The 23,994-nt window shown below is 39.4% G+C and overlaps 1 protein-coding gene across 1 annotated transcript; it reads left to right on the forward strand.

Annotated features, from left to right (window-relative positions):
* Nucleotides 1-650: 650 nt before the first annotated feature.
* dnai1.2 (dynein, axonemal, intermediate chain 1, paralog 2) lies at nucleotides 651-18,237 on the forward strand (the record flags this gene model as incomplete). Its single annotated transcript, XM_023427887.2, has 18 exons — nucleotides 651-749; nucleotides 978-1,058; nucleotides 1,292-1,418; nucleotides 1,682-1,737; nucleotides 1,887-2,009; nucleotides 2,180-2,239; nucleotides 2,363-2,485; nucleotides 2,798-2,882; nucleotides 3,010-3,127; nucleotides 3,290-3,333; nucleotides 3,490-3,737; nucleotides 4,008-4,097; nucleotides 4,345-4,432; nucleotides 4,620-4,699; nucleotides 8,264-8,412; nucleotides 10,853-10,952; nucleotides 13,980-14,165; nucleotides 17,947-18,237. Coding segments are annotated over 18 exons (1,959 nt in total), but the record flags the coding sequence as incomplete, so codon positions are not given.
* Between the last annotated feature and the right edge of the window lie 5,757 nt (nucleotides 18,238-23,994).

Here is a 23,994-nt window from a genome sequence, read left to right on the forward strand (position 1 = left end):
CAACTGCAGGCAGCTGCTAGGGACCGAGTCTAACTATATTAATTTCTTTTTTTTACTTCGTGTCGAAAAAAAGAGATTTAATCAGTGGAATAACCAAACTTGGTCGAGTCGAGTTGGTCAAGTCTTTAAACCGGACTCTTGTGGCAATGTCCGTGCCTAACAATAACGTTGCAGCATCCGCAGGAAAGGTAAATGTCAGTTTAGTTTGGCTAACTAACCAGAGCCCTTGAATAGAAATTTTGTCCCTATTCACAGGTTCTCACTGTAACTAGCTAGTAAAGTAATGAGTCATGTCCAAGCAACTAAATGGAAAAGTAAAAATGACTGTTACTGTTAAGTAGGCCTATGTGTTTTTTTCTCTCTCTTTCTTTCTCTTTCATTATGCTAATATTACAGCTAATCACGTAGTTGGTCGTCGATTGTTTTCACACAGGCCTCAAATGTTCACAAGACACTGGTGCGAAGCCAACCAAAGCTGCAAGTAAGAAAAAGGTGGGTAAATTAATTTCCATAATTTGACAACAGGTCTTAATTTTGGCATCTAAATACAGCAAGGAGAACTATAAGAAACCAATGTGCCATTACAAAATGATGTAATTTTCTATTTAACCAACATATACAATAAATCTCTTTTGTATGTAATGCTATAGGATGAGGAGGAGGGTGTGGATGCCGGTGAAGGACTGGATGAGAGGGCTCACGGGAAAGCACTTATTAAACCTGCAGATCAACTGGAGCTAACTGAAGCTGTAAGAGAAGGACAAGGATCCTTATTGTTGAAGCTCAAGACAGCAACATTGGTTCTGTTAAGGGAAATGGTTCAGAATTTGCTGCTGTTTTTCCTTGACTCAATTTTCTAATTAGAAACGTTCATAACTATTTTTGATCATTGTTCTTGCAATCAATACCTTTATCAAATTAGTCAGGCATGTGTAACCTTGTTATACTCCCTGCTTTATGTGTAATGATATCACTAGGAGCTAAAAGAGGAAATCACAAGGATCCTGACTGCAAACAACCCACATGCACCCCAAAATATTGTCCGCTACAGCTTCAAAGTAAGGAAGTTACATTCAAGTTTATAACTTTACATCAATGACAGTAGGTCCAAATGTCACTACGACACCAATGACGCCTTATATCATAGATTATTTAATTAGAAAGTCAGACCATCTTGCCTCCCTCCCAGCTATTTACATTTAAAAAATGACAGTAAACTATTTCTGAGCAATGTTCCTGTGCTTTTGTTTTCGATGCCAGTAGTCAATTAACATTAAATTTCCTCTCTTAGGAACGTTCCTACAAGCCTACCCTTGTTGTGGATCAGATGGCTGTTCACTTTGTGCTGGAGGGCAGTCTAGTGCATCAAGACTCTGATGAGGGTCGAAGACTGAGGGCCAAGGAGGGTGTCCCTGAAGGTAGTTACTGAAACATGTTACATCATTTTCTGTGTCTGTGTAGCACAGTAACGCTTTTGTTAGATATTCAAGGACAGTGTTCAAAAGTGTGTCTTTGTAGCATGTAGTTTTCTAAATATTTATTCTGAGGTGTAGTCCATACTTGGTGCCACAAGGTGTCACTTTCAGTATGTGCTAGAAAATTGAAGAAATGTTCCGTGTTTACATGTGAAAATTAATGTGTTCATTTTCTACACAGTCAAGTTATGATTTAATATTTTCAGAGGCTACAACAGTCGACACAGGGGTAGGATCTGATGAGGAGGGACCAGAAACTATGGTAAAAACATGTTTCGCCAAACTAAAATCATACTGTATTTCTTATTCCATTTTAAACAATGCATGACCAAGGCCTATTGATCAACCTCACAAGGTCATGATGTCAAGAGTGTGACTTGAGCTACAAATCTCCCACTTGGTTTCCCACAGTTTTCACCTGTAGAGGACAGACCAGATAGCGTTGCCTCCAAAACCGACAAGAAGGAGCAGAAACTTACTAACCAAATCAACTTCAGTGAGAGGGCCTCCCAGACCCTCAATAATCCAATGAGGGTAGGATGGTGCAGTATAGCCAGTTATCTGCTTAATGGTTAAGATATCTAAAATTTTAAAAGGGAATGTTTTAATATAAGAGGGTATGAAAAAAATCATATTGATGTGTATATAATCAAATTTTCATAACCTAGTGGACTTTCAGTGGCGTTATTTCTATTTTCTTACAGGAAAGAAGCTGCCAGACTGAACCTCCTCCACGCAGCAACTTTTCTGCCACCGCTAATCAAGTACTTGATCCCTGATTTGTTTAAAAGTGATATGTTAGACTAGAGTTGTTTTCACACTGCTAGGCATTAGTAAATATATGTGCTCACATGGGCAGACTGTAATAACCAGTATTCTCTTTGCAGTGGGAGATCTATGACGCATATGTGGAGGAGCTGCAGAAACAAGAAAAAGATAAAGAGAAGCAGAAAGCCCTACCATCAAAGAAAGATAATGACAAAAGCAGGATTATGCTGACAGAGACTCAGGTAAATGGACTATAAAACTAGACTGCCTAAACTTTAAATGTATTTCATATTTATAGCTCATAATAACGTTGCCACCATTTTTACTATGGACCGATACCATAAAATATTTTCTTAATGACTCAAAGCATAATTTTATATCTTCAAAGCTAACAATACGAATATTCAGGGCTTGTGATAATGCTCCACCATCTTACTCATGTTCATTTTAGTCTGTGATAATTTATGAGGAGTGAAAATTAATCCAAAATAAGGCAGAATTAATGTATGTTTTTGCAGTGTTTCCTTTAAGATTTTGTCATGTTTCTGTTACAGAGCAATGACTTCACCAAAGTGGCAAAAGCAACCCAGATCTTAGAACGAATGGTCAATCAGAATACATTTGATAGCATAGCACAAGGTATCCTCTATTAAACATAACACGTGATACAGTGCTAAACTACAGCCCCATTTGATGCTAAAGTCGTTACACCCTCTCCTCTCCTCTTCTCTCCTCTCCTCTCTGCCCTCATTTCACGCCCTCTCAGATTTCAAATACTTTGAGGATGCCTCTGATGAGTTCAGGGACCAGGAGGGCACCCTTCTGCCTTTGTGGAAGTTCCAATATGACAAAGCCAAAGGACTGTCTGTCACTGCCCTCTGCTGGTAGGTTTGCCCACTATCTCTGCTAACATTCCCCCAGAAATAATTATTATTCTGGGGAAAGGGGTTGTGATTTTGTACCTCAACTATTGGTATTTCATTTATTTTATATCACCACTTTTCCAAGAGCGGAGGCTGACTGATTAATGCACCTGTCCTTAATAGGAATAAAAAATACCTGGATCTGTTTGCTGTGGGAATGGGGTCGTGTAAGTACACAAAATAGTGAGCTGTTACTGTAAACATATCACAGACAATTTTAATTTTATGTAATCTAATCAGATTTGTATTTGTTTTGTTTTAATTTATTTAGTGATTTATTTTTGCATCCTCCATTCATTCTCTTTTGTCCCTCTTCTGGCCAGATGACTTCAGTAAACAGGGGCATGGCATGCTTGCCTTCTACACATTGAAGAACCCCTCGTTTCCAGAGTACATCTACCCCACCAATTCTGGTGTGCTGTGCCTCGACATCCATGACCAGCGTTCCTACCTGGTGGCGGTGGGCTTCTATGATGGATGTGTGGCTGTCTACAATTTGAAACAGAAGGGACTGGATCCTGTGTACAAGAGTACAGCTAAGACTGGCAAACACACTGACCCTGTCTGGCAGGTGAGAGTAGAGCAGACATGACGGGACTTCACATGTAAGTTTAGTAGAAGCCATTTTTGTAGCTAACCCAAACCCGAGCAAGCGGTAATATTGAGTTATTATTTCTCCCCAATCAAAAGCAGAATTTCATGAAGTGGAGAATAAAGGAAATGCCATATAAATGTAACTTCCTCCTCCCATTATCTTGATCAAGCACATAAAACTTTTTCACGCAGACTATCCATTTTCTTCTGAATGCCTTTATTCATTGCTCTGTTGTATTTCATTCAGGTACGCTGGCAGAATGATGACATGGACAATAATCACAATTTCTACTCTGTGTCATCTGATGGTCGAGTTGTGTCTTGGACACTTGTTAAGGTTAGCCAAGAAAATATACTGTATGTATTTACAGATATTCTCTGTGTGGCTTGTATTCTCATAGGCTAGCCTTTTATCTCAGCAGAATACAAATATAATGCAACTTTCTAGATGCTTACTAATTAAATACTTTGTGAGTGAACTCTGAATTATGTGCTCAACTTTGCACTTGTCTATGTTATTTCTTTAATTTCATGTCTATATGTGTATAACTGCATCACTGTTTGTATTCATTACATTTTTGCAGAATGAGCTTGTCTTTACTGACATTATCAGACTGTCACTGAATGGTGTTGTATCTGAAGGGGCAGATGGTTCACAGCAGCCCAGCATCGGTAAGGCTTCACTCACTTAGCATGTTATGTTGTGCATGTATGTAAGAATGTACCCACAGCTTTCTTTTACATTCAATACTCATACAAAGTACTATACTTATATATATTACCTGATATCAGACCAGATATTCTTTGGTTCGGTCGGCTGGAGTCTGTAATTGAAGTTCTTGATGCCTCTTGCCCACAGCTTGCGGTACAGCGTTTGACTTCCACAAACAGATCGACTATCTCTTCCTAGTTGGCACCGAGGAGGGGAAAATACACAAGGTATGTATTAAGGATTCCAATATGCTGGTTTTGGCTGAATGACCTAGGTCACATCTAAAATTACATAAAGACTAAAAAATCACTCTGTAAGTGCAGTCTATTTACATTTTTTTTTTTTTTAGATGGTATATTGACTATAATTTGATGTTTTAGTTTGTTCTGGTGGACAGTGCATGCAAATTGGTTTAAAATAGAGTCAGTATAAAATAAACAGCAATCTGTGATGCCAGGGTATCAATTATGTATCATGACAGTGATGCATATGATTGGTCACTGACAAGTTTGCTATATAAAGGAGGAAAGGAAGATGAAATAAATCAGTATAATTGAAACCTACTGTAACATACAGCCAAAATCACACCATTCTTCACACCAGTTTTGATCGTAAGGTATTGTACCTATAGAACCAAAACAAAGCTTCTATTATTTTTTTGCTGATGGTGTTCAGAAAAACCTTACCCCTAAAATGTGTTTTCTTTCTGTACTTAAATGACATTAGGATCATCTTTGGGCTTTATGCTGTCTCCCAGTATCTGCTATGAAAAATGGAAGCTCATTCTGTTTGTGTTGCAAGTACAGACATCCTGCTGGGCTTGCACTCCAGAGGGTACACAAGCTATAGTTCCCATTAATAGTGTATGTGTGATTGTCCAAATGTGCACTAGTGTGTGTCCATGTGGCCCGTTGGGAGCCTCTCAGGCTTGACATTAAGCGTTTAATGAGTCTCCTTAAGCAAAGGCTCTGTCTGACCACATTAGACAGCTGGTAGTTTTTGGCTGACCTCCCACCTTCTCTGTGCTCATCTTCCTCATGTGCTTGTTACTATAGGCATAAAGACACATAAAAGTCTCATTCATTTGCAGTTACCGTGTCCCTATTCTATATTGATTTAATAACATAAAAGTGTTTAAACAGCTCACTGACTAATGCACACGTCACTGAAATCGGCTGATCTCTCTCAAATTAAGCTTGTGCTTGAGGGAAGTCTATCGCACATGGCCATAAAGAGAATTTCATTTATTTGTTATTATGTGAATTTAGCTTAACTCCTGGCTGCAGAAATCTAAGACATGCAAAAACACACACAGATTCACCAATTTAAGCAAACGCATCGACAGGCAATGATATTGTAAAGATAAAGGATGTGGATTAATTGTTTTATCTTTCATTATTAATGTTTGACCCTGAAGACCCATCCCTGATAAAAAACCAGACAAACCAAAACCAATATTTGATTTAATTTTGCCAGCAAATACTGTCACTCCGGCACAAAATAGCCTGAGCTCCAGTAAAGAACTTCCCTTTCATCCCAAAACAATTAAAATCATATAAAACACCTATACCATTGCATTGGGTATGGGTAACATTTTACTTAATTTGAAAAGATAAAAAATATAAAATAATGTTTAATATGGTGCACCATGGCACATAAATAGCATTTAAGACCAGAAACAGGATTTTGCACTGAAATTTTAAAATGTACCTTTTTGGAAATCCCTAACTGTCTTACACTGTCTTACTCATTGTACCTAACTGACACTTTTTTATTGCATTTTGGGCTTTGTACCAAGCAATGTATATGATCAAGGAAAGGTCACAAGTAGCAGACTCACACCTTTGCTGCACTCCTGTGCAATCACCTTACTTACCCAGCTCTCTTTGCAGACATGTTGCCAGACACACACCCAGTATGTGTGATCAAATATATTCTGTCTGTCACCTCAAGGATCAGTGGCACAGAAACCCCAGGAGAGGACAGATTAAGAATCTTTCACCTAGCTGCAGGTCAACAATCAAACTGTCAGTGGTTGGAAATGCAACAGCTGTCCCCACAAGCCATGAAGCTGTTTTATCCTGGATTGTCAAGTTAATTTATCCCTGCAATCTAACTATGTTGCTGTTTAAGTAAAGTACTTTTCTGTCAATGGAAAACAAACAATGGAAATTTAAAGGGTACTTTGAACAACATTGAACTACAGAGAATCGCATTACTCTCTTTGGGTTAAATCTGTCGAGCACTTCTAGCCTCACTCCAATCAGCAGTGTATAGCAGGGCTTTTCCATCAGCTGTCAGTGGAAAATTTAATGGGCTCAGGTATAGAAAACATTCTCAAGAAAATGTTTTATGTCAAGTTTCCCTTCCTTAGAAAGAAAATGTATATTTTTTTATCAGAAAGTTACAATTTAAGTCCATCATAGGGAAGCATTATGGGAAGTCTATCCATATGTTTAGAGCTTGATACATACAAATGACTAAAAGTCAGGCTATGCTTTCTGTCTAGAGAAAGTCCCTCAAAATTATAGAAGTGCAACACCTAATCACTGTAATACTGTAATATTAAAGTTGTTCAATGCAGAAATATTGTTCCTAAAAAAATAAGGGATAACACTTACTATAACTTATCTCGATTGAAATAGAAAGACAAATCATTTTATTGACAAACAGATTTAAAAGGTGCCAAGAAGGGTGCTGTGAGCCAGAAAAAACACACAAGAATAATTTTACATTTTCTCTTGCCACATTTGTAGCTTCAAACAAGACATGAGTATTCCAGTTTGGCCTGGCATGGATTTCCACAAATCTCTACTTAACCATTTAAACCGAGAAAAATAACAGTTTGGGTGGCAATGAAAGTTTGATTAAGCTGAGCAGATATTACCATGGAAACATTTTTTGGGCATTTTTGCCTTTTTTGGAAAGTTGACCTTGAGAGAGGGGTATGACATGCAACAGTGGTTCCCCAGCTGGAACTGAACCAGGGACATTGGGGTTATATGGTATGAGTTATAACCAGTGGTTATTGGGGCACCTTACCATGGAAACTTTCATGTGTACCTGTTGGACTGTGAGAAATCACTTAGTAGAATCTTGTTTGATATGTTTTTAAAGCCCACAAGTTTTCTATCTGAATAAGGAAACTTTTAGGTACTAAAAAAGCTTAGATTTGTGCAAATAATTTCTGTATGCCTCTATTGCCCTCTAATGGTTTGGTAAAAGGACGTATAAACAGGGGACAAATTAAAAGAAAAACCAACATAGTCTCAAGTGTCCCGGTGAGGACCTGCCACCAGAACGGCTTCACTGTACCGGCAGTGGCATTGGCATTGACTCTTCTGGAGGGATGAACATCATTCTTGCAAAAGATATTCTATCATTTGGTGTTTTGATGATGGTGGTGGAGAGCACTGTCTAAGAAGAATCTCCCATTGGATTAAGCTATAGTGACTGTAAAGGGCATAGCATATGATTCACATCATTTTCATACTCATCAAACCATTGGTTGACCCCTGGGGGCATTGTCATCCTGTTTCTGCACTCACTTATTCAGGGATTTCCCATCTGTTGTTACACTCCTAATACAATAAATTGTTGACAGTTCTTGACAGTTCCTAGACATTTCATAAATCCTCCAATACAAAAGTTAACTGCAGGTGGCATGAGCAGGTAATAAATGCACACAGTTACTGAACAATGTATTAAATAGCAAATTTAAATTTTTAACAGAGACTTGTGTTTATACCATCTACTTCGGTCCAACTCAAGACTTTGCTTTTATTCCCCAGTGCTCCAAGACTTACTCAAGCCAGTTCCTTGAGACCTATGATGCCCACAGCATGGCAGTGGATGCTGTGAAATGGAGCCATTATCACCCAAAGGTTTTCATCTCCTGCAGTTCAGACTGGACTGTCAAGATCTGGGACCATACTATCAAGTAAGATAACTGATAGAGTGGATACTTGCAGCTACTGTAGATATGACATTTTTTGATCATTCTGGACACTACATATTGTATCACAGATATAATAGTGTTATTCTATTTTGTTTAAATTTTATGTTGGTTTTAGTACCAGATCCTTGTCATCTACAGTATTAAATTTTGTTTTCTTTCATCATCAGCGATTAGAGTTCCATCTCCGACACTACTGGCTTAACTGGGTGTCGCGTTGCATTGCCAGTGTCGGCTGATGGGAAGCTTTTGAGGGATCATGTACTTGGCGGAGGCACAATTTCAGATGAGGGAGTAATCTCCAATGTTGGGTTAAAAGGAGGATCTTATGACTCCATATGTGTTGGACCTGACAGTTATGCAATTATGCACATAGTCAAGGACTTCAGTGCATTTCAAATTTGGAGTAAAAGGGTAAAAGATGTGTAAAAATAGGGGATCTGAGTGAAATAGCTAGTTGCTTCCTCTAATGGGACATGTATGCTGTGGTTAGTTGCAGAATAGCGACTGCAGTTTTGTGTTGTTTTTAAATTTTCATGCTTAGCAACATTTCTAATGCTCTGTGTAGCTCAGTGAAGAAGGAACAACATACTCATTATTCTTGTAATCTTTCAATGATATTACAGTATATTAGACTTTATTACCTTCTTACACTCACTGTGGACCAGGCTTAATGCGCCTGCCTTATTTGACTAACCCACAGTGCCTCCCACTTCTTGATTGAGTAATCATCCGCCCATTATGGGAGACAGGGTTTTCAAGAATGATCCATAACACCCCATAGATAGAAGCCTTATTGTTTCCAGGAAAGGGTCTGACTGGATCAGTCAACTTTTCACAAACTCTTTACCACACTGTTCAGAAATGTGAAAGCCTGACTCTGAAAACTGCTCCTTTTGTTTGACAGATGAGGCTCATATATCCTGTAAAATTGTCAGATGACGTCAGCCAGTCTTAAATGAACTGAAGGGCTTGTATTAATAGAAGAGAGTTGCATTCAAGTCTATTAATCACACCAAACGTTAGCTTGATAAATTTGCACCTCAGATAAACTTGGACACAATTTATGAATCCTAATAGCTCTGAGTCTGGATTTACAGTATGTGCAGTGTCATTCTGCTATAAAAAAAACCATCTCTTGAAAGACTCTGGGCCAGATTTATAACCCTTTTGCATTTAATTTCAGACATATTCTACACCTACCAGAGTGCATGTTATTTATCAAACAGGCACACCAGCATGGAAGTACAGTTTGTCTGTCATCTGAGGAACATCTTGCACACAATCATTAAGGGAGGCTGGTGCAAATAACAAGAAGAGTTATTTTAAGTGTGGTTAATTCTCATTTGTTTACTAAGGTTCACGAAATTGTGAGGCTCTGTTTTGCACAGAAATATTCTACCTCTGGTCCATTTTTTTATTTCTGTGAGTATTCTTTGTTTCAGGAAGGCTGTAGATGATAAGAGAACATTTAAATAACCAGTATTCTTTAGAAATCTAAATAATGACACTTCAGGGTAGAAGTACACCACAAAAAAGCATGCAATGTACCAAAACAGTTCCAAAGCAATCAATAACATATACATGAATGTAATAAATGATCACAATACATGTCCAGTCCTAACAGAGAGGGAGTAGAGTGTTGAGGCTGTTTGTGTTAGCGTGAGTGTATTTGCCATTCACTTAGCCACTAAAGCACTATGGTGAATGTATTCTTGATAAAAGATTTCAACATTACTACAGTTGGTTGCACAATTAGTTCCTGTGTTAATAAGTCATAGCACCAAATTCGCACAGATATTGTTTTCAAGTATGTTTCTAAGTCTACTCCTCTCTCAACCTTTTGAAAGAGAGGGTTTTCCTTTCTCTGTCTGCCTCGCTCACACACACACACACACACACACAGTCCCTCCTTAATATCTGAAGACATACATGTGCCTGGTTCCAGCTCTTATAAGTATTTCATTTCTTCATCTTGCTTCCAGTGGTGTTTCACAAGTTAATAACATGACGAAACCGTGTGCAGGGGCCTTCTATTTGATCGCCACACGTTTTCTTTGCCAGGTCCTGATGGGGCATTGGTCTCTGTACATTTTGTAACTGACTACCATAGATGACAGTCAAAATTCAGTTTGCTACCACTGGAAACAAGGAGGAAGATATCACAACGTAATAATGCCTAGATCATAGAAATAAAGTGTACTGTTTTATATCCAGAAACAGATAAAAGATTAAGATAGATTGTGCAAACAGTCCCAGTTATACTGAGGATTTTTCTCTGTAGACTCTGATGAGTAACAGTTCTTGTTCATTCAGAATGACACTGAATTTCACAGGAATGTAGCATCTACCATTTCATGCACTATACTTTAATAAAAAGCAACAAATTTCCTGTCTGACCTTGTATGTCTGTGGGTTTTTCCAGCACTCCAATGTTCACCTTTGACCTGAAGGCAGCTGTTGGAGGTGTCTCCTGGGCACCATACTCTTCTACTGTGTTTGGTGCTGTCACAACAGATGGAATAGTACGTGTCCTTTTAAACTTCTTTTAAACATTTTGAAACCCACAATATGACTTGGAAGATTATTGGTTCATTACTTTTTTGTTGCTTGATAAAGCCTTCAGAATACTGGTTCATGCTGCAGTGCATTATTTATGCTTAGATTTGTCAAAAATCTCACATTGATTGTATATTTAAATTTATAGTTGAAGGAAGCAGATAGATTTTGCACTGTCCACATGTGATTCCCCATACAGAGCTTTAAAATATCAACGCTGACATCATTAGAAGAAAGAACACATTACTAATGGTATTTTCATGGCTCCAGGTGGCAATACAACCAGTCTCAGACCTATAGGAGGGTCTATGCTTTGTCTGAAGGCTGTGATTATCACCACCACACATCTGCTGTGTAGACAACATGAGCTTGACACACCTGACAGAACATGTGGAATCCCAACAGCAACACCATCTACCACCTGTCACGCACTTCATTATTATCCATATAATATAGTGATAGTCTCAGCTGACTAATCCCTTACTATATTCATAAGGGAAAGCCTAAGATTAGCCTCAGGCAGTTGAGTTTGTTCACACACGGTTTCATGTTACAAAGGCAGCTTCCTGCCCTGCCAGTGGTTATTGATTGCAGCCAAAAGTAATTTCAGTGGATGCCGTGTTGCTTATCTCCACATATTTTCTTAGTATGGCTGCAAGCTGTCCCCATCTGTTTGTCTTCGCACCAGTCTGCGCCACGCTATAAAAGTCCAGAGTGTTGTGTCTGACACATTTCCTGTCCAGTGTGCCAAGTGAAGGCGAGGGAGAGTGACAGAGAGGAAATGAGAGCTGAGCAATTTGAGAGACACCTTATGTGATGTGTGTGTGTGTGTGTGTGTGTGTGTGTGTGTGTGTGTGTGTGTGTATGTGTGTGTGTTTGTGTGTGTTTTGTGTCCTCTCCAAGGCCAGGATCCAGACAACACAGGCACAATGTAGTAATGTACCCTTATATAAAAAGTATAAAATATTACACAACCAAACTTTAGTCTTGATAAGACATGGAAGTGAAGAAAGATCAGATTTCACAACAAATTTACAACTCAAATTAAATGTCCCTTGTAAACATCTTCCACCAAAGAATAAATAAATAAATAAAAATGAAAAATCTTTGCTAAAAAGCATATGAAGTCCCATGTGTATTGTAATTTATTCTCTAAAACTGGATCAAAAGCAGTTTTCAGCAGCTATTAAAAAACTCATTAAAAGCTCATCAGTTGGCATACACTTTACAAGCAAATTATATCCTCTCCTTTCTAAGCAGCAGGAAGGACAAGAATATTAAATTGGAATCGATCAAGGTCAGTGTGCCTAGTCCATTTTTTTCTCAGTATGCTTAACTCAAAACTGAAACCAGTCTGAAGGATGTGTGTGGGTGAAAACAGCTTAGATTTTAGTGACAGACGCTAGTGATTATATACAAGGATATTTGTATTTACTCTAATGCCACATTTTGATATCACCTGTAAATCTGACAGGGATGTACAGAATTAACTGGATCCACTAAAGAACTCCTTTTCCAGTCAGAGGCAAGGCCTTGACATATGGTCACTGTCAGAATTAGGAGAATGACAAAATATTGTCAGAATTCCCACGTTTACTGGTGTGGTTACAGTGTGTGATGTTAATCGGCATAATCTTCCCCAGAACAGCAGCTTCTCTGCAGTACATTTGTCATTTCTGTGACAAGTGATAGAACTCAAGTGACTCAGCATGAGCTGTGTGCTCCTTGACGTGTATTTACTGATACTGTTGATGACAACCTGGCCTGCTACTGCTGCTGGCACATTGTAAAATGTCAGGGACACAACAGTGTACGTGTGTGTGTGTGTGTGTGTGTGTGTGTGTGTGTGTGTGTGTGTGTGTGTGTGTGTGTGTGTGTTCATAAGGATAATGAAACAAATATCCCTTCATTCTTTCTGCCTCTCCATCTGAGCTAACTGTTGAGGAAATGCAGTGTCAGGGTGAAATAATTAGTGGGGCATATGCTTGGAGACTGCTACATACTTAAGTTGGTATACCTGCTCGATTTTTAGATCTTTTTAGATCTGATACTGAAAAAACATCTAAAGCCAATAAAAAACAGCCCAAATCATTCAACTAATTTAATATATTAAATTTAATTAAAACACAATATGCAATACAATACAGATTTGACAAATCATAGGCAATCCCTTAAGCATCAAGTCCTTGTGTGAATTACAGATGTAGTGTACTGCAATCAGTCATGACTAATGTTACACTAGTGCTTATGTATAAGCAACAAAAACACTGTAGATAATGGCTGTAGTGATGGAGGTTGCAGAAAGTCATACGCTGGCAGAATATGATGATTGGTTGCAAGTGATAACTGTGATGCTTTGTGTGGTGCTGGTACACACAGACAGTGTGAACCCCAGCGGCCTTGGCACAGTCATCTTTCTGGTAAAAGGAGTGGGCTGTGCTTAGCAGTGGGCTCATTTTTTGTTAGCAGATTGTCTACAGGCACTTAGCCTGAAAGAGGGATATCTGTGATCTGGTTCCTTCTGGATAAAGATGCCTATGATTTTATATTGGGGCTGCCAGCACACACACACACACACACACACACACACACACACTTACAGCAATAAGTGCACACTCATTGAATTACTGGTAACACCCTTTATTCCACCAGATGGTCAGCCTTGTATCCCAGCAAAAGCCTGTGCTCTACCATTCTCCTTCTCACATAGAAGACAACACACACACACACACACACACACACACACACACACACACACACACACACCAGGCAATTTATAACAATAAGTTTAGCCTTTACTTACGTACTCTGGAGACATGATGTGAATACTTATATCCCACAGTCTAAATATGGTAATCAATAAAAAAGAGTCAGGTATTTTTTGGACACCCTCAGCCAGTGCTGTTGTGATGGTGTCATACTCCGGAAATGTCAATTCAATCAGAGGGTATATTATAAACACATTAACTGGTGTGATCACTAATCTTTTCCAGGTTCATGTTTTTGACCTCAACATCAACAAATATCAGGCCATCTGCCAGCAGTCAGTGGTGGCCAAAAAGAAGACCAAGCTGACTCACTTCGAGTTTAATCCCATCCATCCTATCGTCGTAGTGGGTGATGACCGAGGTTACGTCACCAGTTTAAAACTCTCCCCTAACCTTCGCAAGAAACCAAAGGTAAGAGTCTTACAGAGCTCCCCAAGACAATTACATTACAATCATTTGAGCTAATTTACTCCAAAGCTACAACCATTTTAAACCTGTCTATAAATTGTAAGAAGATAAACCTGCCTTTCCAAATGCTGCTGCTTTACCATTCCATGTTTCTTCTCTTGCTGCTTTGTCTTTATAATTAGGCTTTATCGGCAGATTCAAATGGAACTTGTCCATGTTACAAATTAGGTACCGAACTTTCCACCACTTTCAGCACTATGGAGAAGTGTGTGCTAACTTATTGTGTTCTGTCACCGTATACCATCTTATCTGTAAACAGTATTGATGCATGCTTGCCCTTTTGCATTATTCATGACTGCCACTTCTTCCACATCATTGAAAGCAGATCAGATGATTCATTCTTTTCAGAGTCCTGACCTAGAGCTAATTTCACTAAATAACAAAGGAAGGAAGGCCCATTTTAGCCAGTTAACAATTAGCCACAGAGGAGTCAAGTGTTCTTTGTAATTGATTAAGCTTGTTAGAAAAGATGACTAGATGTAAGAGCAGAACAAAATTGTTATGTATTAGAACTATTACTGAAAATCAGTGTGAAAATAAGATAAAAGAGAATCTTCTGGTGGTCCAATGGTTTAAGATGACTGCTATATATATGGTGGTTAATGGTTAATGAGCTGTGGAGTAATCACAGTGGCCCTACTAAACACAGGAGGAAACCAAATGGCGCTCTGAGTCACAACACTTTAATCAGGACCCATTTAGAGTCGGCTCTGCAGCCTCTCTCCAGTCTTCATTTGAGTTGTTCATGTTGGTGCATGTTAACTAGAAGAAATGGTTAATATGTGTTTATTTTTACAAGACATTTTTGCATTATGCGTTGCATTGCCACGCCTGGGTGCAGGCGCATAAACAGTTCTCTGTCAGCCACTCTCATAAACACAGTTTATGTGGGCTCAGGCTAACAACACATACACAGACACACACACAGTACTAGCTCATTAGCGACCTCAGACTGTAGCCCTTAAGCATACAATTGGGAAATAACTGCATAGTTCAGGACCACTGACATTGGTGTGGAGCATTTTGGAAACCAGTGTGGCAAATAAGCATCAGACACAAACACACCCAGAGGAAATATTACCAATCATATATGTCTATAAAATTGACACAGCAGCCGACTAAAATTAGGACAGTGGGAGTGGTAGCACATTAACATTCCCAAAACACTGGCTCACTGGCCTAACAGTACAAGTGTTATACTCACCTATTTGAAAGGCATTTGGCTGATAAGGCAGTCTGTGTTCTTGGCTCTCTTACTCTCACTAAACAAGTCCACTTGACTTCTCTTGTCTTTTAGTTCATTGTTTTTATCCTTCAAAATGAGAGGTCAGATGATGTAACTCTGATCATAATTGTCAGAAAACAGAAACTTACTGCAGGATGTACACTGCCAAAGTATGTTCTAAAATGTTCTGAGTACTGTCCGTTCTGTTGAATTGAGCAGTTATTTCCCAGTTGTAAGCATGAGGGCTATGGTCACTAATGAGGTAATGTTAGGTGTGCGTGCTGTTATGTTGTGCATGTACAATTGTGTAGACCTGTAGGTATGTTATCGAGGAAGATCTGAGTGTGGGCCCAAGTGCCAAAGTCCCCTGTTGCTCACCAGTTCTCTATTTTAGATGTTTGAAACTCTCAGGTTTTGAGAAACAAGAGTCTTCTGATATAGATCATATTTATGCAGTGGCCACTTTCTTGTTGGATCTTAAAATGTCACAAGTCATATAATGCGTATTAAGTACCTGAATGGGCTCATAATAGTGTACTTTAGGCAAACACTGCAAATGTTTATTATCTTTGGATGAGAAGTAGCAACAAACCCTTGTCTGTGTCAACACAACACGCTGCTCTGTTCAGCTGTGTACAACATTAATGTGTTTATCCAATCTGTTCTCTGCTCAGTGTCCCCTTCCTTTGTTACCCCCAAATCATAAGTGAGAATCATAAGTGTTGCATCATAAAAGCAGCATTATGCAATGTTTTGATGGTCCATTTATTGGCTCCCAGAGTATAACTTCTACCACTATATATATATATATATATATGTATTAAGTAGAGTGTCTGAAAATGAGATGAACAAACTTCTGGGTTTATTATAGCACAGGTGGGAAATTGTGTGCATTACTTTTATAAACAGGAAGAACAAGTCTGGGATGTTACTGATGTGGTAATCAAACCAGCAAGGAAAAACAGGAAATTAGAAAATAAATGTTAGGACACAGGTTGACGTCTTGAGAAATCATATAGTTTTTATTATTATTTGATTCATTTTGAAGTTGAAGTTCAGGTTTGTGCTCAGCCAGGCTTTCTCTCCACTGTGGAGGAAGCTTTTTTATTGAGCCATCCATCATTGCAGAGATCTTATTATGTTGCATCTAGATTGGATGCTCATTCGTTTAGGGATTGCTGCTGTCTAGAGAAGCCACATCACTGTGTCAATTTCAAACTTCAAAATAGCTACACCAAAATATAAATATACATTTTCCAAGCTTCAAAGCAAGGGTTAGCAAGTCACCCCCAATCGCTCAACTGTGAATATTAAACACTCACTCCCTCCCCCTTCCTTGCTATTATTATAAAAAGTCCATTATATATAATATTATACTTTTACTACTAATTTTATCGATGCTATATTCTTGTCAGGGGACACTCATTAAATGTGCTTTGACACATGAATGCACTATAAGTGATAAAATTGATAACGGCTGTAGTTCATTCAGAATGTCTGACATGACTTACTGGGACACTTCAATGTAACAAGCCATTATCAATGTTATTAGCTACACACACAGTTTTTCCTGCTTTAACTAGTCAAACGTTCTGTCTCCTAGGACACAGGGAGCTTCACGGATCTGTATTTTAAAAAACCTCACACTAATTTTGAACTCCCCCCTTTCAATTCCTGATTGTTTTTCTTGGGTGCCCTGGTGCAAGCGGGACAGACAAAATATATTGACAGTGCCAGCTGATTTTCATGCAGTTTTGAAAGGATTTAGGCTTTTGAACCTTATGCCAAGTTGTTATGAATGACCTCTTTGTCCCTGAAAATGAAAGTCCATCATATGTGTGCAGAATATCCAGCATGTTGTAATATCATTATAAGTGTCAACAGTTGAATTAATTCAGTGTTGTACAAGCTGATGCTGCCTATCAAAGTCCCAGCAGTCAAATATGTCATTTCCTGATTAAGATAATTGAAATCAAGAGAAGCTGTGCTGAACTGCAAGGCTTCTTTAATTAAAGTACAGTTCAGTATAAGAAAAGCCTGTACCAGAAGTAAAGGAGCCCTGATAAGGAGATCCCTATTAAATATTCATTCACAGATGTGGAATAAACTGCTGCATTAATATAGGACAACTGGTGGGCCATATTATATAGCTCTTAAGTGGTTGTGCTTATCTACACATTGGAGTTTTTAATGTACCAATAAAAATAACATGCTCACACCATAAACCTTGGAAGATCACTTTGAATTTACCCTCTGCATCAGTGACCTTTAGGCAGTAGCCCGTGTCTTCAAAGCACATTTTACAATATAGTGGACAAAAATTATCATATGGAGAACTATAACCTCTTTGCTACTATTGACCTGATTGTGCTTTTTTTTTCCTCCTGCTGACTGACTGCTGGGCTTGTTAAGGATAAGGTCAAGTTATTCATGATTTCTTTTTGTGAATGTGTGTGTGTGTGTGTGTGTGTGTGTGTGTGTGTGTGTGTGTGTGTTCAGGCTAAGAAGGGTCAGGAGTTGCCTAAGGATCCAGAAGTTCAAGTAGCCAAGATGGAGAAGCTCCTCAGTCTGTTGAGGGAACCAGAGCAAAGCACAGTTTAACGTGGCCGCCGTGGATTCTCTCCCCAACACAGAAACAGAAACATGGAACAATCTTTCACTCCATTTCTTTTGCTGAGCTTGTGCAACAGTAAACAACATTGACATAACAAGGAGACAATTTGTATATGTTTATTAAAAAATGTTTCCCTCTGATCTTTCTTAAGCTGTTAATAAATTATTCATACTCAATTAATTATTCATTTATTTATACTGCAGTACTTTATATATATTAAAAAGGCAACACTAGAATTCCATTGACATGGCTGACCTCTTCTGCAGGGATTTATTAAACCGCATCCTGTTGTACAAGTTGATTAAGCTAAAAAAGTGAGGGGGAGAGTTACTGCAAGTGAAGGTGGAGATAAATTACTGTAATAGATTGAGCATTTGTGGACCATATCCAGACAACTTGTCTTGGCTTGCACACGCCGTCCTGGGCACTTGTCCAGGAATGAGTGAGGAGCCTTTTAATATCCCATCTACGGGAAGAACTTTGCTTAGAGTCATGGTGGTGTCTCTTTTTATTTTGCCTCTTTTTCTCCATTCCTCTCTGTCCTAATGATCTTGTCCTTCAGTAAAGTACCACCCAGTGCTCTGATGCTCAACTGGAATCAAACACTGTCATAATGTCCCAAGCTCTTTTTTTGTCTGTCTCTTCTACATGGAGCTTCTTTGACCTTCAAACAGCACTATCTTTCGTTAAGAGTGATTCATCACTGGATCTCCACAGGTTTAGTTAGAGAGGACTGCTGAATAACCTCATTTCACAGATAATGCATTACAAATGATTGTGGCCAGTGGAAGGTATTGTTAGGTTTAAAACGCACGTCCTAAAATCTTTCAACACCATCACATTCCTTGTTGAGTCTGATGTTGCAGTGCCAGCGATACAGGTTAAATGCTTTAGTATTGATCATTTGTTCTGGGACACGGGGCAACATGGGCAGTGTCTGTTTGCAATCTGTAGGATCCATATGTACGTCAATACATTTGCGCCCTGTGATTCAGTTCAGAGTGAGTTCGCCATCATGGACAGCCACAAGCAGATGTCAGTTTAAGGTCCATATTGAAGAGGACACAAATCTCAACTAAGCCTCTCTAGTCCTTATGTAACACCCTCAGCAAGGCGCTATGCCTCACAGATCGCTGGTATTTATGATTGATAATGACACACACACTTCACACAAGCTCCAGTCCCTATTCTCAGCAATAGATTGGTTTATCCTTTTTTTTTTGAGGAGAAAGAGAGAGTATGAAATAAGAGGATATATTTAGAAACGTCCAACAACAGCCCAGCCGCTCTTTGTGTACTGATCAATCCCTTCTCTCAGTCTCTGTTTAACCTGCATTCATCCCTGTGGTCATGTCCTTTTTCTCCAAGCTGTCTGTGTATACATTCACACTGGCATTCCTCCATGCACTTTGTCAAACCAAGGGCAAGATCTGACAAGTGATGGCTGCTTAAAAATAGTTTCCTCTCTCAGTTTATCCTTGCTATCTTTGTGAGGCACAGTCATTTCTGCCGTCAGTTTGGCAGCTGATTCTAAAAACTGTGAAGGACAAGCCCAATTATTGCTTGCAGTCAGTCTCGGTGCTCAGTCCCCTCTCCTGTGGAGGAGTGCACTGAGGCCATCTCTTGTTGCTACATTTGACTCATCCTACTGCAGTCAGGAGGTCAACAGGTACTTGTGCTCATTCATCTTCTGGGTGGCTCCTTCACTGAGAGCCAGCACCGGCAGCATCTCGGGGCTAGAGGGGACCCTGCAGGCTCGGTAGAGGATTAGACAGAGGAGAAGGAGGAGGACGGCAACAAATGCGTTGCAGGCTATGGCCACCAACGCAGCTGTGGACAGGCCCGTCGCGCTTTCTTCAGATTCCATAATGAAGACTGGACTGCAGTGTCCAGTGTTGGTCAAGTTGGTTCCATGCTGTCCTTAGTTCATTCTTAGGGATTGAGTGAGACTGAGCTTCACGTATGTCTTGATTTTAGAGTAGAAATTGAATTCATAGGATTATGATTACACATGTCCCCAGATGCACTTCATAGACTATTTCCACTGTTGTTAAATGCCGTGCCTTATGAGGCAAAAATATCAACATGTATTGTCTATGACAGGGAGAGTGTTCCTTGGCACGGTGCACATTTAGTTTTGCTGAATATTTAGATCAAACAACCACAGCAAAGTCTGCCCATGCCTCTCACTGCAGTGATGAATGTTTACTCCTCAAGGCTCGGTTTTTCTTTTTAGTTTCTTTAAGGTGACACACCACCACTCTGCCATACAGATAAGCCTCGCAGCACTTTCTGGCAATGCTGATTTCACAGTAGTCTGCACTATCAAAACGCCGCTTACGATTCCAGTAAATTCCTGCCAGTGTCTGTAAGAGAGGAACACATAGGACAATTAGGAATAATTGAACACAAGCAGAGTTTAAAATGGGACACAGGAAGAAGCTGTGTGTCAGTCAGTTAACATCTCAGTCTTTATAAACATTACATATCAACATTAATCAAGTGTATATCAAGTGAGCTGCATTTCTGGTCTTGTCACATGGTTTCCTCTGAGCCTGTGTGCTCTGGTGATAAGAAACTTCGAAGACAAACTAATCAAAGAAACCTTTCTGTGCTTATTTTAGGTGTTTGAGTGTCAAAGGAAATTGGTGATCAAAATGAAAAACAGATCAGGTCATGCTCGCAATTCTTCAACCATCAGACACATATTAATGCATAGAAAAAAATGCATTTTAATTAAATAACAACAGCAGAGCAGAGTATAGATCACATGTGACAGCCATGTGTCAACAAGCTGCAGGTTTTCATTCCAACCGATGACCACAGCAGGTGGCTTTACTAATGAGTTCTCCCCCTCTACTTGAAGTACTCATCAGTGACTGGAGTTTTTGGTTGGAATGAAAACCTGCAGTCATCTGGCACTTGGTTGGCAAAGTGAGTAACTGCCCAATGGCCCCAGAACCCAAGGGGACCAAATGTTTTGCTAATTTGATGAATTGTAAAATTGAAAGGAAATTTGTACCACTAAAATACTAAAGCAGAGCTTACATTACCAGCTAATTCTGTGGCCATTTTGTGTCACAATCTAGGTTTACAAGCTTCATTATTTGTGTTTATCTCATGCTCATGTGGTGCAAATAAATTCATTCAGCCATGATGGTTGGCCACCCCTGACAAAGATGATAAGCTCATTCTTAGCAAGCATCTGCTGTAGTCTGTATGAAGGCTTTTTCTTTCCAGCAGAGTGCAGTCACCTGAAGGCAGACAATATATGATCCATGTGCCGTTTGTAATTGGAGTAATGTGCATTTTGAAAGCACAATTATGCACAACAGATCCACCGTGGATAGCCACAGTTGCAAAATAACTATACAGGCTGTTGTATTTTCACACATACAACTCTGCATGTCACACACAAGAACATGCCTTCCTCTTAAAAGATGCTGATCTGGACTCTCAACTCCACAACTGGTCTGCACTGCTTCTGAAGCGACAGTATCAATGTCTATGATAGTTAATAGCCCCAAACAAATTCCTAAAAACACCCACGGATAATGTATGATAGTTTTTTTTTTTTCCTAAACCCATCCTGTTTCTACGTGCACAACTAATGCGCATACATGTTTTTAACTACACACCAAAAGTGTAACTGCGCCTTGCACTGTGTACTTTGATTCACCAAAATTAGCCCCAATCCAGTAACAAATCAGATGCTACATGAATTTTCTTTCACATGCACCATCCCACTCTTCCACATATACCCCTGCATGCTTGACGCGCTCATCTTTCTTCATAATCCTGCAAATTAACATCTGAAGTACAGATGGGCCATATGCTAATGCAGAGCACAATATCAAGAACTAGATTGAAAATTCACTCCCATTATTTTCCCATTTGGTAAATTAGCATATCCATAAATTTACATTGGAATAGCACTTGTAGTGTGAACAATTTATGCTACAGTGAGTGAGTAGTGTTTACGTGAAGTGATTATCAAGTCTAATGATTTTGAATTTACTAAAACATCCAAGAACAACCTTCCAACAAAAACAGAAAAAATAAGTTGCTGTGTTTGGGACCAGTTGGATTTGGAAGCTAGAAATGAAAAAGATAGAGAAATTATCAGTTATCCTGAGAATGGATCAAAGCTAATCTCAGGTTAGAGTGTCTGGATGATTTGAGATTTTATTGCGATGTGCATTCTGGTCCTTTGCTGAGACTGATTTATTGAAAGCAAATGACCATTTGCCTCTTGAATTTGAAGTTGTCTTTATGCAATAAAGACCTGTCATTTCATTTTGTTTACTATCACAATTCATTCCAATGCAATTAATTAACAATATAACTGGGAATGATTGGTTATGTTAGTTAAGGCAGTGGTTTGCACAGACTTTTTAATGTGTAGTTGTGAAAACAGTTCAGATAAGGCAAAGCAGCAGCAGAGCAGAGAGTAGCAGCTTTTGGTTTTACAGTGATGGAAAACCTGGCTGCCCACAGAGTGTGACAGTTGGATTTGATAAAGTCACCGAGCATTTTGATCTGGCTTTTGTGCAGCTTTCAGGACTTGGCGGATAGACGCCTCTGTTCTTTCATTCTGAAGAGATTGAGGATGATCGTTATTCATGACAAAACTTCCCCCGAGAGTCTGAGGATGCAACAATCACAAGTAGAGATGTCTCTTGTGTGTCATTCATTAACTCAAGGCGTGATTATGTCATATTTTAGGAGGCTCAGGTTGCCTCTAGTCCTGTACATAAACATCTTTCACATTGTCTGGATGTTAACTTCATCTCACCAATACGCTAAGACTTTTGAATTTTATGTGTTGTCACATGCCAAAGCAAAGTCTTAGATTTAATGCTAGCTGCACACTTACCCCACAGACTCAGCCAACAGTTTGTCTTCTTAATAAATATCCCATCTTCTTTTCTCCATCTTTGCTCCCATGCATAACACTTCAGCTGTTTACCATGCTCTGTCCCGTTCTCTCATCCGTCTGTCTCCGCCTCGTCCTCTCCTTCTCCATCTGCTCTGCTGCACTACACGCACAACTGAAGACCAGGCAGAACTGCACACTTGTTTTTGAGAGAGCTCTCCAATAGCAGACACAGAGAGAGAGAGAGAGAGAGAGAGAGAGAGAGAGAGAGAGACAAAGGAGGGGCTGTGCAAGTGGATGTCAGCAGTGATATCAGGCGTAGGGGAGAGGGAAACGGCTTGGATGTAATTATACAGGGTTCCTGCTGCAGACAGGGGGGGTGGGGTGGGGTTTGGGGGGTGTAGGTGGGTGGTGGTGGTTGGAGGTTGTTACGGAGAACAACAAAGCCGCCTGTCAGATAAAACAATGACTTCCGCCTCGCATTGCGGTGCACAGTATGGCCACACAAATTATTTTAGCTGTTCAACACACGACTGGGAACAGAGGAGGGCAGACTGAGCTATTATGAGAGGAACGCATATTAAGGATTAACCGAGGGATTTGTAGTTCCTAAAAACGGTACACCCAGTACAAAACAAGTTCATGAATTTTCCAAAACTGGAACTTTTCCTTGTCTTTCCAAGACAAGGTTTACATCTTGTTTTTATATCCTGATGCTCCTCCTGTTTTCTCCAGTCCCACCCCACTTCCTTTGGCCATGTTAATGATGTAACCTTTGGGGTTTGGTAGTACGCAGTTTGTAAATAGCTCTGAAACCCAGTGGCTGTAATTTGCAGACAGCATCTTTATCATGTTATGAGAGATTTGAGATGATGACTTGGCATTTTTGCAAGCTCATAACTTGGAAAAAACTAATTAAGCTGTATTTTCAAAAGATTTTAAGTCAGGACACAGGCCCACATTAGCTTCTCACATCAATTCTCTTAATATAAGTGATCTACAGTAAGTGAGCTGCACATTCACCACAGTGGCAGGGTTCCTGGTGTGTTACATTATC

Source organism: Seriola lalandi, unplaced genomic scaffold, assembly GCF_002814215.2.
Source record: "Seriola lalandi dorsalis isolate HSWRI2012SDOR001 ecotype SW California unplaced genomic scaffold, Sedor1 jcf7180002054864, whole genome shotgun sequence".
Lineage (NCBI taxonomy): Eukaryota > Metazoa > Chordata > Actinopteri > Carangiformes > Carangidae > Seriola > Seriola lalandi.